At 43.3% G+C, this 14,949-nt stretch overlaps 1 protein-coding gene across 9 annotated transcripts in view; it reads left to right on the top strand.

Moving 5' to 3' along the window:
* Positions 1-14,949, top strand: part of nckap5 (NCK associated protein 5) — a 486,547-nt gene that overhangs the window by 214,635 nt on the left and 256,963 nt on the right. For all 9 annotated transcript variants that reach the window (XM_033024638.1, XM_033024643.1, XM_033024642.1 and 6 more), the window contains one exon: positions 13,093-13,236. In XM_033024638.1, coding sequence (XP_032880529.1) covers positions 13,093-13,236 — 144 coding nt within the window. The remainder of the gene's footprint in view (positions 1-13,092; positions 13,237-14,949) is intronic.

The following is a 14,949-nucleotide window of genomic DNA, read 5'->3' as shown; positions in this document are numbered from 1 at the left end:
GTGGAATGTTGCAGAGATTGAGAAGTTCCAAAAACACATCAGACCCGGCCCTGCTGAACTTCTCCATGAGCTCCTTTGCACTGCGGACAGCTCGCTCAGCCAGCCGGTTCGACTGCTGGTGATGTGCCTAAAATCCCATTCCTTTGCAAAGTCTTTGAAACGCTGACTTGTGAATTGGCTACCATTGTCAGACATGAGGGTTTGAGGTACCCCATGGACCGTAAAATCATCGCAAGTTTCTTGACGACCGCCGCAGTGGAAGCTTTGAGGAGCAGATCTATCTCAAACCATCCGGAGTAAGAGTCAACCAGGGCCAAGTATTGGTGGCCATGCCAGTTGAAAATGTCAGTAGCCACCATAGACCACGGCAAGTCAGGAACTGGGTGCTGCAAAAGGGGCTCTTTCTGTTGATGTGGAGCTGCACACAGCGCAGGAATGCACCATCTGGCGTATATAATCTGACATGGCAGGCCAGAAAAACATGTTCTTTGCTCGTTGCACCATAGCTTCAGAACCAGGATGACCTCCATGTACGGCGTCAAAGTACTTCTGTTGTAATGAAGCCGGGATCACTGCCTTATGGCCCTTTTTGATAACCCTGCCATCAATGGTCAGTTCATCTCGGACAGAAAAATAAGGCCGTACAGCAAGCGGAAGCGAATGATTGCCAGGCCATCCGTGATTGACGAGCGAGGCGAACATCTGTAGGGTGGTTGGCATCCTCTGCCCTGCGAACTACCATGGTATCCAGATGTGAAGGATGAGTCAAATCAATCGCCATGACAGACGTCAAACGCCTGGTGTGTGCGCTGGGCGCTCGACCTCCTGGGAGCACGGGATAATGTGTCAGCCAGATACATGTGCTTACTCTGCATGTAAGTGAGAGAGATATCATATTTCTGGAGCTGCAACATCATTCTTTGTAGCCATGCCAGGGCAGCATGTATAGGCTTGTTTAAAATGGTAACCAAAGGTGGGTGGTCGGTCTCTACAGTAACAGCCTTGCCAAAAATGTAATAGTTGAATTTGACACATGCAAAGACCACTGCCAGCAATTCCTTCTCGATCTGAGCATACCTCGTCTCCATGTCCGTCATCGTCCTGGAGGCATAAGCAGCAGGCCGCTCATCCTGCAGACATGCTGCACCGAGGCCATACTGGGATGCATCACAGGTCAAAGTAACAGGTTTATCGACATTATAATGCCAGGGTAGGTGGGCATGACATCTGACGTTTTAGAGTGTCAAACGCATGTTGCTGCTGTTCGTGCCATGTCCAGGCAGTGTCCTTGTGAGTAAGTTGCCTCAAGGGAGCTGAGATCTCTGCGAAGTTGGGAAGTAATTTTCCAAGGTAATTAAGCATGCCCAGAAATCTCTGCAGGCCTGCAACATCAGTGGGCGTGGACATTTCGCTAACAGCAGCAGTCTTAGAAGCATCTGCCTTGAGACCATCAACCGTGAAAATATGCCCCACGTAGCTCACCTGCTTAACATGGAACCGACATTTTGGGGGATTCAGTTTTAAGTTCACTTCCCTGGCACGCTCGAGTACCTTCTACAAGTTGGCATCATGTTGTTCCATGTCTTTGCTACTAACAATGATATTGTCCACGATGATAGCACAAGGGTATCCATCAAACAGTTGCTCCATGGAGCGCTGAAACACATCACTGTCTGAACTGATGCCAAATGACGTGCGCAAAAATCTGTAGCGGCTGAAAACAGTGCTGAAGGTGGTACTCATAGATGATGCATCATCCAGGGGAATCTGCCAGAAGGAGCTCTTGGCATCTAATTCAGAGAATACCGTTGGCTTACCCATGTGGGCAGCTACCTCCTCCACGGTGCGCATGGGGTGATGGAGCCTTTTGAGTGCAGTTTTCAGGTCCCTCGGATTAATACATATACGAATCTACTGTTTATTCTTTGTAGCAGCCACCATCGAGGAGACCCAGTCCTTGGGTTCCGACACAGGCTTGATAACTCCCAATGCCACCACCCTGTCCAGTTCGGCTTTGACCCGGTCTCTCATGGCAATAGGTACACGCTGAGCATGATGAACCACAGGATGCACCTCCGGGTCTAAAGACATAGGGTAAATGATTGGTAGCGTGCCAAGTTCTTCAGTGAAAAGATCGTGGTAATCCATGAGAATACGCTGTGTAGAATCTGGAACTGAAGTTAGTGGATGCACAGCCTTGCTGAAGGTAACCAGTCTCATATCTTTGCAGGCATCATAGCCTAAAAGTGGAATAACATTGTGGTCGATGACATAGAATTGCAACCTGTATGGTTGATCCCCTAAGTGGCACTGCAGCTTTACAATACCCACCGTATTGACCTCACTTCCCCCATATGCGAGAAGAGTAACATTGGTGGGTTTTAATTGCTCTGTGTTTTAATTGCTCAGACGATTGAACTGTTCCCAAGAGAGAACATTGCATTTCGCTCCAGTGTCGATTTTCATCTCGATTACTTTACGATTGGTCACTGTTACGGTGGCCATTGGCTCACTATTCTGAACATTTTGTATGAGACTAGAATGTGCCTGCAGAATGATTCCATCGACCATTGTCCTTGTCCATGCTGCTATTGGACAAATCCGACAGTTGCTCAGCCCGCAGCAAATGTATTGTCTGCTTTGTCTGGTCTCTGTTAGGTCGGGATCTGCAACATCTCCAGAAATGGTTTCGCCTTTTACACCTGTGGCAAACTTGACCAAAGGTGGGGCACATCTTTCTCTTAGCCAAGTACCCCCCACTACAGTTGTTACATTCTTGAATAAAACGAGCTGCAGGATAATTAAGCTATCTCTGCCTTGTTAATTCTTGCCTGGGTTGACTGGGAGATAAGAAGGGAGTGTTCCCAAGCTGTCCTTGGAATGCCATCTGCTGCTGCCTTCATTGCATTGGAAATGGAGCTAGAAAGCTATCAACTCCTACACTGGAATGTATACAACCAACTCCCGTGTTGGAATGTTGTGTCCGAGCGAGCATTTGGGCGTTACAAATCAATAGCTTATGTCTCACAGACTGCGATAGCTCTACCCAGAGATTCCTTCTCATCTTGTCATTTAAAAGACCACACACCAACCAGTCTCTAATAAATTTGTATTTGAGATCTCCAAATCTGCAACTTCCTGCAGCCTTCTTGATAGCACAAACAAAAGATTCAGTAGTTTTGTTCCCATTCTGGTATCTTGAAAACAAATTCACACGTTTGATGAGTGGATTAGCTTGAGGGTCACACAACTGTCGAAACTTTCTCTTGAGACATTCCAGGTCGTCCGGCAACTGAGCGGGGGTCATGATCGGCACTCCACCACTGACAAGTTGATGATTTATTTCCCCAGCATACACAAACTGTTGTGCTCGTTCATAAGCTTCATCTCCTGCGAGTGGAGCATACTTGCACGGACCACTGCAGCTTGTGATGAGAAGATGCAGTAATGAACAAATCATACTGTTGCTCAAAGGTACGCCACCGCTGTCCGATTCTGCTATCGAAAACAAGTGGGTCAGGTTTTCTGAAACCTTCAGCCATGTCTGAGACTATGAAAAGCCTTGTAAATAACAGCCAAAGTCAAACCGATATCCCACTTCTGACACCATGTGCAAAGTACTTATGATACAGAGTCATTTATATCATAACAAGTACTTTAATTTGTATACATACAGAGACCATCGAGATGAGTACTGTAGGCTCCGAATCGTAAGTTAAACTAAAACACAACATGGCTGCCCACCTGCACGAGGTGGCGATGGTGTGGGAAACCTGACATGGATTATGGATCAGGTCATCAGCAGCAAAACCAAACACGGATCAAATCAGCAATCCTGTTTGATCTACAGTATGCACGGATGTTGTTTTTGTCCATGCTAACTGATAGAAGTGGCCCAATAGCAGAGTTAACTAATGGATCAGATCAAAATTTGCCCTGCTATATCTGGTACTGCTGTAGATTTTTGGGAGCAACAGCAGGAGGAGATTAGCAAGAGATAAGACTGATTGGCTCTAGCCCGAGTGGGAGGAGAGAAGTGAGTCAGAGGGGTGAAAACAGTTGAAAAGTAGAAGCCAAGCACAGGCAGACTTTACTCAGAACTGCTGTAGTTTTGGGAGCAACAGCAGGAGGAGTTTAGCAAGAGATAAGACTGATTGGCTCTAGCCCAAGTGGGAGGAGAGAAGTGAGTCAGTGCTGGGAAAACAGTTGAAAACTGAGGAATTTGGTTTGTAAATCAGGCAATTTATCAGTCAATTTAAGCAAGACTGCTCTTCGGGAGCGGCAATGAGTGAGCGGCCTTGTGAGGGAAGTGTGAATCTTTGGCTCGAGAATCTTCGGAGAGGAGACCACGCAATACGCTTGAGAGGTAGAGACGAAAGAAGGAGATGTCAGGCAAGCTGATTCAGTGCGATGCTTGCAGTATGTGGGAGGTCAAGGACACCGCTGGTGCCTCTGGCTGCTACAAATGCGAGAAGTGCATCCAGGTAGAGCTCCTGAAGGACCGTGTTGGGGAACTGGAGAAGCAAGTGGATGACCTCCGGTTCGACAAGTCCTACAGTAAGATTGTTACACCTAAGGTACTGGAAGAGAGAAGGTGGGAGACAGTGAGAAAGGGAGGGAAGCATGGAATGCCAACGTCCCCGGGTGTTGTACCTCTTGTGAACAGGTTCACCCACTTAGAAGCTGTCGGGACAGAAGACGTGTTTACACTGAGCGGCGGACTGGCTTGCGATGCGAATAGGGCTGTTGAGCCAAAACCAAAAAGGCCTAAGGCAGGCAACGCCATTGTAGTGGGAGACTCCATTGTGAGAGGTACGGACAGGGGTTTCTGCAGCAACAGACGGGATGCGAGGATGGTGTGCTGCGTTCCTGGTGCCAGGATCCAGGATGTCACGGACATAGTGCAGAAAATCCTCAAGGGTGAAGGTGAACATCCGGAAGTGGTAGTGCATGTCGGCACAAACGATGTCGGAAAGAAGGGGATGAATATTCTGCAGCGTGACTTTAGAGAGCTTGGAAAAATGTTGAAAAGCAGGACCTCCAGGGTTGTTATCTCCGGTTTGCTTCCAGTTCCTCGTGCTGGCGAGAGCAGGAACGGAGATACGGGACCTGAACGTGTGGCTGAGGAACAGGTGCACGGGGCAGGGATTTGGATTCTTAGATCACTGGAATCTGTTTTGGGGTAAGGGGGAACTGTACAAAAGGGACGGATTGCATCTTAACAGGTGTGGGACCAGCATTCTGGCAGGCAGGTTTGCCATTGCTACACGGGTGGTTTTAAACTGAATAAGGGGGGTGGGGTGTCGAATGGGATAGTGGAGGATGGAGTTAAAGGGAAAGGGTTTCTTAAATGTGTGAGCGTAGAGACAGAGGGGTGTAAAATGAGGGTAGAAGAAATGCAAGGTGTAAAGTAAAAGTGGCAGGCTGGCAAATCCAGGGCAAAAATCAAAAAGGGCCACTTTTCAGCATAATAGTATAAGAGTGTTGTAAAAACAAGCCTGAAGGCTTTGTGTCTCAATGCAAGGAGCATTTGTAATAAGGTGGATGAGTTGAATGTGCAGATAGCTATTAATGACTATGATATAGTTGGGATCACGGAGACATGGCTCCAGGGTGACCAAGGCTGGGAGCTGAACATCCAGGGATATTCAATATTCAGGAGGGATAGACAGAAAGGGAAAGGAGGTGGGGTAGCGTTGCTGGTTAGAGAGCAGATTAACGCAATAGAAAGGAAGGACATTAGCTTTGAGGATGTGGAATCAATATGGGTAGAGCTGCGAAACACTAATGGGCAGAAAACGCTAGTGGGAGTTGTGTACAGGCCACCTTACAGTAGTAGTGGAGTTGGGGATGGCATCAAACAGGAAATTAGAAATGCGTGCAACAAAGGTAAAACAGTTATAATGGGTGACTTCAATCTACATATAGATTGGGTGAATCAAATTGGCAAGGGTGCTGAGGAAGAGGATTTCTTGGAATGTATGCGGGATAGTTTTCTAAACCAACATGTAGAGGAACCAACGAGAGAGCAGGCTATTCTAGACTGGGTATTGAGTAATGAGGAAGGGTTAGTTAGCAGTCTTGTTGTGCGTGGCCCCTTGGGCAAGAGTGACCGTAATATGGTTGAGTTCTTCATTAGGATGGAGAGTGACACCGTTAATTCAGATACAAGGGTCCTGAACTTAAAGAAAGGTAACTTTGAGGGTATGAGACGTGAATTGGCCAAGATAGACTGGCGATTGATTCTTAATGGGTTGACGGTGGATATGCAATGGAAGGCATTTAAAGACTGCATGGATGAACTACAACAATTGTTCATCCCAGTTTGGCAAAAAAATAAATCAGGGAAGGTAGTGCATCCGTGGATAACAAGGGAAATCAGGGATAGTATCAAAACAAAAGATGAAGCGTACAAATTAGCCAGAAAAAGCAGCCTACCAGAGGACTGGGAGAAATTCAGAGACCAGCAGAGGAGGACAAAGGGCTTAATTAGGAAAGGGAAAATAGATTATGAAAGAAAACTGGCAGGGAACATAAAAACTGACTGCAAAAGCTTTTATAGATATGTGAAGAGAAAAAGATTAGTTAAAACAAATGTAGGTCCCTTGCAGTCAGAAACGGGTGAATTGATCATGGGGAACAAGGACATGGCAGATCAATTGAATAACTACTTTGGATCTGTCTTCACTAAGGAAGACATAAATAATCTGCCGGAAATAGCAGGGGACCGGGGGTCAAATGAGATGGAGGAACTGAGTGAAATCCAGGTTAGCCGGGAAGTGGTGTTAGGTAAATTAAATGGATTAAAGGCCGATAAATCCCCAGGGCCAGATAGGCTGCATCCCAGAGTACTTAAGGAAGTAGCCCCAGAAATAGTGGATGCATTAGTGATAATTTTTCAAAACTCTTTAGATTCTGGAGTAGTTCCTGAGGATTGGAGGGTAGCTAATGTAACACCACTTTTTAAAAAGGGAGGGAGAGAGAAAATGGGGAATTACAGACCAGTTAGTCTAACGTCGGTAGTGGGGAAACTGCTAAAATCAGTTATTAAAGATGGGATAGCAGCACATTTGGAAAGTGGTGAAATCATTGGACAAAGTCAGCATGGATTTATGAAGGGTAAATCATGTCTGACGAATCTTATAGAATTTTTCGAGGATGTAACTAGTAGAGTGGATAAGGGAGAACCAGTGGATGTGTTATATCTGGACTTTCAGAAGGCTTTCGACAAGGTCCCACATAAGAGATTAGTATACAAACCTAAAGCACACGGTATTGGGGGTTCAGTATTGATGTGGATAGAGAACTGGCTGGCAGACAGGAAGCAAAGAGTAGGAGTAAACGGGTCCTTTTCACAATGGCAGGCAGTGACTAGTGGGGTACTGCAAGGCTCAGTTCTGGGACCCCAGCTATTTACGATATATATTAATGATTTGGACGAGGGAATTGAATGCAACATCTCCAAGTTTGCGGATGACACGAAGCTGGGGGGCAGTGTTAGCTGTGAGGAGGATGCTAGGAGGCTGCAAGGTGACTTGGATAGGCTGGGTGAGTGGGCAAATGCATGGCAGATGCAGTATAAAGTGGATAAATGTGAGGTTATCCACTTTGGTGGCAAAAACAGGAAAGTAGATTATTACCTGAATGGTGGCCGATTAGGAAAGGGGGAGATGCAACGAAACCTGGGTGTCATGGTACACCAGTCATTAAAAGTAGGCATGCAGGTGCAGCAGGCAGTGAAGAAGGCGAATGGTATGTTAGCATTCATAGCAAAAGGATTTGAGTATCGGAGCAGGGAGGTTCTATTGCAGTTGTACAGGGTCTTGGTGAGACCACACCTGGAGTATTGCGTACAGTTTTGGTCTCCTAATCTGAGGAAATACATTCTTGCCATAGAGGGAGTACAGAGAAGGTTCACCAGACTGATTCCTGGGATGTCAGGACTTTCATATGAAGGAAGACTGGATAGACTCGGCTTGTACTCGCTAGAATTTAGAAGATTGAGGGGGGATCTTATAGAAACTTACAAAATTCTTAAGGGGTTGGACAGGTTAGATGCTGGAAGATTGTTCCAGATGTTGGGGAAGTCCAGAACAAGGGGTCGCAGTTTAAGGATAAGGGGGAAATCTTTTAGGACCGAGATGAGTAAAACTTTTTTCACACAGAGAGTGGTGAATCTCTGGAATTCTCTCCCGCAGAAGGTAGTTGAGGCCAGTTCATTGGCTATATTTAAGAGGGAGTTAGATGTGGCCCTTGTGGCTAAAGGGATCAGGGGGTATGGAGAGAAGGCAGGTACAGGATACTGAGTTGGATGATCAGCCATGATCATATTGAATGGCGGGGCTCGAAGGGCCGAATGGCCTACTCCTGCACCTATTTTCTATGTTTCTATATTCAGTTACAAATGGTGGTGGATAATTAGAAAGATAATGGGAGAAGGCAGGCCCATGACTACATATAATATATAATGCCCAATCTGACTCTGTAGATGTAAAATGCAAGGTCAAATATTTGCAACATCGGTGAATAAAAATGCCTAGCAAATGATTGATAATTTCCTCCCTTCTTAAGCTCCCTAACATTGCAGAATGCAACCTTTACCTAATGCAGTCACTCCATATAATATGTAGAAAAGGCTGGTTGGAATGGGTGGAGCAGGTTTGTAGGTTCCAACAGTATCACAGCTGTAGTGTTGAGTTTAGTTTAGTTTATTGTCACATGTACCATGGTACAATGTAAAGCTTTTTTTGCGTGCTAACCAGTCAACGGAAAGACAATACATGATTACAATCGCGTCATCCACAGTGTACAGATAGAGATTTAAAAGAGTGAAGCAATTGTAATGCGTGATTGCAAATTCACTTCTGTGACTAGCACAAAAAGAGTCACCTAGGGTTGGACGCCATCTATATGTTATAGAATCAGCTGTACTTCTGAGCCAGGCTATTTTGATATCTGTCATCAGCAGCGTAAGGGAAAGTGGCGACTGGTAATTTAATCAACAATAACCTGCTTTTCTTTCTTTTGAATTTAACCAGGACCACATGTCTCCAGAGCACATCGCAACCCTACAAAATTGAATTAAATGTGAAAACCAGGAGGATATTCTCCACAGGTTGAAATCACAGCTGGCACAAAAGAAGATAGTTGTGATTATCAGAGACAATTTTTCTCAAGATATTGATGCAAAGGTCTGACAGGGCAGGGTGCTAGACCCAATAATATTCACTACTTTCCAATCTGTCATATCAGGACTGTGCACTGCACAATGTGCTGGTTCATTTGCAATGATGCAGTCTGTAACTTATGCAATAAACACATTTTGATGGTTTGGGTGATAGGCAAAATTCGGCAAAGAATATGCAGAGAAGTATCTACCTCCCTCCCGTTAACATTCAATGGAACTACAAATGTTACAGTAAATCCATGCTATCAGGGCTTTGGAGATCATTTTTGACAAGAAAGTCTACTTAAGCAATCATGGCTACAAGAACAGATCAGAGGTAGGGCATAGTGTGACTATTAATAGAAACATGGAAACATAGACAATAGGTGCAGGAGTAGGCCATTCGGCCCTTAGAGCCAGCACCGCCATTCGATATGATCATGGCTGATCATCCAAAATCAGTACCCGTTCCTGCTTTCTCCCCATATCCTTTGATTCTGTCAGCCCTAATAGCTACATCTGACTCTCTCTTGAAAACATCCAGTGAATTGGCCTCCACTGCCTTCTGTGGCAGAGAATTCCACAGATTCACATTCCACTGGGTGAAAAAGTTTTTCCTCACCTCAGTCCTAAAAGGCCTACCCTTTATTCTTAAACTGTGACCCCTGGTTCTGGACTCCCCCAACATCAGGAACATTTTTCCTGCTTCTATCCTTTCCAATCCGTTAAGAAATGTATATACCTCTATAAAAAACCCTCTCATCCTTCTAAATTCCAGCGAATGCACTGCTGACTTGCCAAAGACTCAGTTAATTATAAGGCACAAGCCAGGGGTGTGGTGGAATGTTCTCCAGTTTCATAGAAGACATAAATTCACAACAATGGTTGATAAACTTGACATCTTGCAAGAAAAACCAACATGCTTTTTATGACTATCCACTCTCCACTACCAACAAGGATGGAACATGCACCTGAAGCAAAATGCACTTCAGGAACATTTTGCCAATGGCACAGTGGCACCACCGGTGGAGCAGCTGCCTCTCGGCTCCAGTGACTTTGGTTCAAATCTTACCTTGGGTACTATCTTTGAGCAGTTTACATGCCACCAGCCTTCTCTCTCCCTTAGATGTGGCCTCAGTCCTGGATAAACAATTTTAATCAGTCCACTCCAATGCATACAAATAGATAAATGCAATGATGACTCAGTAACAGTATCTGACTAGATGAGCATGTAAATTTTATAATGTGGCACTGTAAACATATAGTCCAGCTACAATGGCACAAGACAATTGTTAGGTAAATGTTCGTTTTCACCTTTAGGTAGGTTGAGTGTGCTGTAATGGCATAATTAGATGGTGCAGAATTTGCAGAAGCAATACATTTCAAAGGATGCCTGTGATGACTTCTGTAAAGACCTTACTACTGTAGCTTCAAATGGAAATGTATCCAATTTTATGGATGGATCTTGGTGAATTGGAAGAAGTGAAAGGAAGGTGAGGGGGAGGGGAGATTAATATATTAAAGTTTATATTGTATTGGACTTGTGTATTAGATGTAATTGTGGGAGGAAGTGGAAGTGTGACTGCAAGTGAAAGATAGTATTATCTACTTTATTTTCAAAGCCATGGCTACAGGTTTGGAAGTGGATAATCATGGCTATAGGTGTCTCCTCCTTGGGGATCCGAACATGGAGGAATGTGTGTTCCCCATTGAGTAGTGCTTGTTGCCTCAGATGGCCGCCATTTCCTCCTGGGTGCGTGAATGTGTGATGTTTCAATCAGTGTCATACAGTATGTTTGCAGCAGTGTCGCATATATATTTATTATGACACAGAAGGGGACTATACAGACCACTGGGTCTATTGCATTCCTGTAGATTGGTTACATTACTTACCTCTGCCTACTACTACACCATTCATATTATCGCAACCCGACGTGCTGTTAGTTGATGATGCAGCACAGTAGAATTGATCTGCTGCTGAGTGTTGTATGTGTTAATGAATACTGTTGTACCGGATCCGTGAGTATGTGTGACTTACTCAACAATTCCTTTGATACTTTTGCTACTTACTTACACTGAGGAGTAATGTAGCACAACTAAACCTATCTGCGCATATTTGGGATATAGGAGGAATCAGGAGAGCTTGACAAAATTCCGTGCGTCTTAGAGAGAATGCGCAAACAATATTTTGCAAATAGTATATGGTTTAGTCTGAAGAAGGGTCTCGACCCGAAACATCGCCAATTCCTTCTCTCCATAGATGCTGCCTCACCTGCTGAGTTTCTCCAGCATTTTGTGTCTACCTATGCGCAAACTGTAAACAGATTAGGATTGAACTGTAGTATGCTTGAAACCATGATGCAGTCCATTGTGCCACAGTGTCATGTTACGTTTGAAGCAACTGAGGCAGGTCTGATGAGAAGATTTGTATGTGTGGATGAATGATGGGGTTATGATCAATTTAACAGTGAATCAAGTTAGCGGTGCTTTTGGTGGAATATTGAAATTGAAGATGCATTCAGTAGTGTTGATTAGCCATGTCAGGTCACAGAACTTATTGCAATGCTAATTCATGTCTTCAAGGCATGACGTATCAATGAACTCTAGGACCCTTGCATGCACTTTTATGCTCCTTGGTCAAATTCAGGTTCCTTACATTCTTGCCCATTTTGCATCTCACCCCTATGAAGATTCAGTGTGGGATCTGAAAAAATTGAAGCCCTCTTGTTTCCACCTTGATTCTGTTTCTTAGGATATCTTCACTTTCTAGACCACTGGTAGAACCTGCTCTACATGTCTTTGTGATGTGCAACCAGGTTTTGAAGAGTGCTGGGTATATTCATCTGACTTTAACAAGTCACAATACTAGACCCCTTGCTGATGTGTTCAGGAAATTGATATAATTGTTGGTATCAGGATGCAAGCGGAAATAATTATAACTCACAAACAACAACAAAGTATCACCATCAACAGATACATGCATTGCACATTGTGATCTTCACTCCTGCTTTCTGCCGCTTTCCAACTTAGCTCTTCTTGAATTTAATATGAAGTCAGCTACTATCAAAGGAAATTAAAAAAACATAAAATAAGAAAAAAAAGAAATATATTTCTAAAAATCATTCAAAATGTCATGTATTTATAATTTCCATTATTAACACTATCAATAGGAATGTGATTTCATAATTTTAATTGTTTTCTTCCTGTAATAGATTAGTTGATCACCAGTCCTTACGAATTGCACATAATTGAAAGTGCATATACTCTAACGGTTGTTAGACTAACTTTGAGTCACGTTTCATAGTTGATTAATGTACAAAAGCAGCACCTATATAAAGGCCAAACTATCTTCTTGTGAGCTATTTTCAATGACTGGTTTAAAACTATTTACGTTGCTGGCTTGTGTACCTGTTACTAATGGAATGAGCCATGAACTCATGTGACTCCGTAAATTCCACTTGATTATAAAATTCACAGGGTACAGTGGTAGAGTTGCCACCTTGCATCGCAAGAGACCCGGGTTCGATCCTAACTACGGGTGCTTGTCAGTACGAAGTTTGTACATATTCCGTGACCTGCGTGGGTTTTCTCCGGGATCTCTGGTTTCCATCCACACGCTAAAGACATACAGGGTTGTTGGCTAATTGGCTTGATATAATTGTAAATTGTCCCTAGTGTATGTAAGATAATGTAAGTGTGCGGGAATCGCTGGTTGGCGCGGACTTGGTGGGCAGAAGGGCCTGTTTCCGCGCTGTATCTCTAAACCAAAAAAAACCTCATACTGTTATTTACCGCTATGAAAAATAAAACAGATACATTCCATAGTACATCTGCAACTTTTGTTGCTGTAACCTAATTGACTCCATAGGTTATTTTTCAAACTGTTTGGTGTGCCTTGCTAAAATGTGACTTTTCTGGATATTCAGGTTAAGATGTCAGAAGAAGTAACAGCTTCCAAAGAAACAGCAAGTGACATTAATGCAGCAGATGATGAATATTCAAGCAGTGCAATCACCATTGAGGAACAAGGAAAGACAATGCAACTATTGAAAAGATTAAGAACATTGGAGGTAAGCAACAAGTACAAATTATCTCCAGTAAATTGTATCTACAAGTGCAATTTATTTTGATATATTAAAAACATAACCGTGCTTCTTTCAAATATTACTTGAAAATTGTTCATCAAATCCACCTGCTCAACTCAAATAAACAACTTTTGTTAAATCCACCATGGCAGAATGGCCTGAAGAAGGGTCTTGAACCAGAAACATCTCTCATTCCTTCTATCCAGAGATGCTGCCTATCCCGCTGAATTACTCCAGCATTTTCTGTCTATCTTCAGTATAAACCTACATCTGCAGTTCCTTCCTACACATGGCAGAATATGTCCTGTGTAGAGAGATGAACATTTTTCCTCAAACCCAAACAATCAATTGGTTTCCAAAACTACCAAAGATTTCCAAAGTATGAAGATAACTCTCTAAGTCATACATATTCTGACTTGAAAGTGTATCACCATGCTTTCATTATAGGATCTAAATTCTGGAATTTCCTATCCAATAATGCTGTGAGAGTATTATCACTAGTGGGATTGCAGCATCTTTAGTTAAGGATGATCAGTCAATCCTAGCATTTATCACACAGTCGGAAAAGCTCATACCCTGTAAATGAATAATGATCTGATGAAGTTTCTGAAGATGGCCATATTAAAGATGCTGTTCTGGGCCACTCTTGTAATATTGATTCAAGCCGTACATGATTGGACTACAACAATTATGAAAATGTTGGTGCTACATACAAATGTTCATGTGTTGCATAGAACATAGAATAGTACAGCACAACAACAGGCCCTTTGGCCCACAATGTCTGACATACCTATGCATAATCCATATCCCTCCATTCCCTTCATATCCATTTACCTATCCAAAAACTTCTTAAATGCTACTATCGTATCTGCCTCCACCATCAACCCTGGTAGCACGTTCCAGGCACTCACCGCCCTTTGTGTAAAAGGTTTGCTCAGCACATCTCCTTTAAACTTTGCCCTTCTCTTTAAAGCTATGCCCTCTAGTGTTTGTTTGTTCTATCCCTGGGAAAAGATTCTGAAGGTGTACCCTATCTATGTCTCTCATAATTGTATATACTTAGTCATGGAGTGATACAGTGTGGAAACAGGCCCTTTGGCCCAACTTGCTCACACCGGCTACTATGTCCCAGCTACATTAGTCCCACCTGCCTGTGCTTGGTCCATATCCCTCCAAACCTGTCCTATCCATGTATCTGTCTAACTGTTTCTTAACCATTGGGATAGTCCCAGCCTCAAATATCTCCTCTGGCAGCTTGTTCCATACACCCACCACCCTTTGTGTGAAAAAGTTACCACAAAGTTTGTATCAGGTCTCCCCGCAACTCTCGATACTCCAGAGATAAATTCTTTATTTTATTGAGGTATTTGACCTGGTGTCCAATTCGTATGGCTGCATGGTGACCACACATCTCACTGTACCAATTGGTACATGACAAATAAATGTATCTTGTATCTTGAGTGTGTTTAGATATTGTCGCCAGATTAAATAAGAAGTATGTTAAGCCAAAAGAGCATTTTTGATATGCTGATCATTGTGCATTCATTATAATAGTAATAATAATAATAATAATAATAATAATAATAATACATTTTATTTGTGGGCGCCTTTCAAAAGTCTCAAGGACACCTTACAGAATTTAACAAGAGTAAAACACATATAATCGGAGTAAAATTAGTTTGAATACCTTCATGTAAC

This window comes from Amblyraja radiata, chromosome 7 (assembly GCF_010909765.2).
Source record: "Amblyraja radiata isolate CabotCenter1 chromosome 7, sAmbRad1.1.pri, whole genome shotgun sequence".
In the NCBI taxonomy this organism is placed as follows: domain Eukaryota; kingdom Metazoa; phylum Chordata; class Chondrichthyes; order Rajiformes; family Rajidae; genus Amblyraja; species Amblyraja radiata.
Note: the sequence above shows the minus strand (reverse complement) of the source record. Positions and strands in the feature narration are given on the sequence as shown.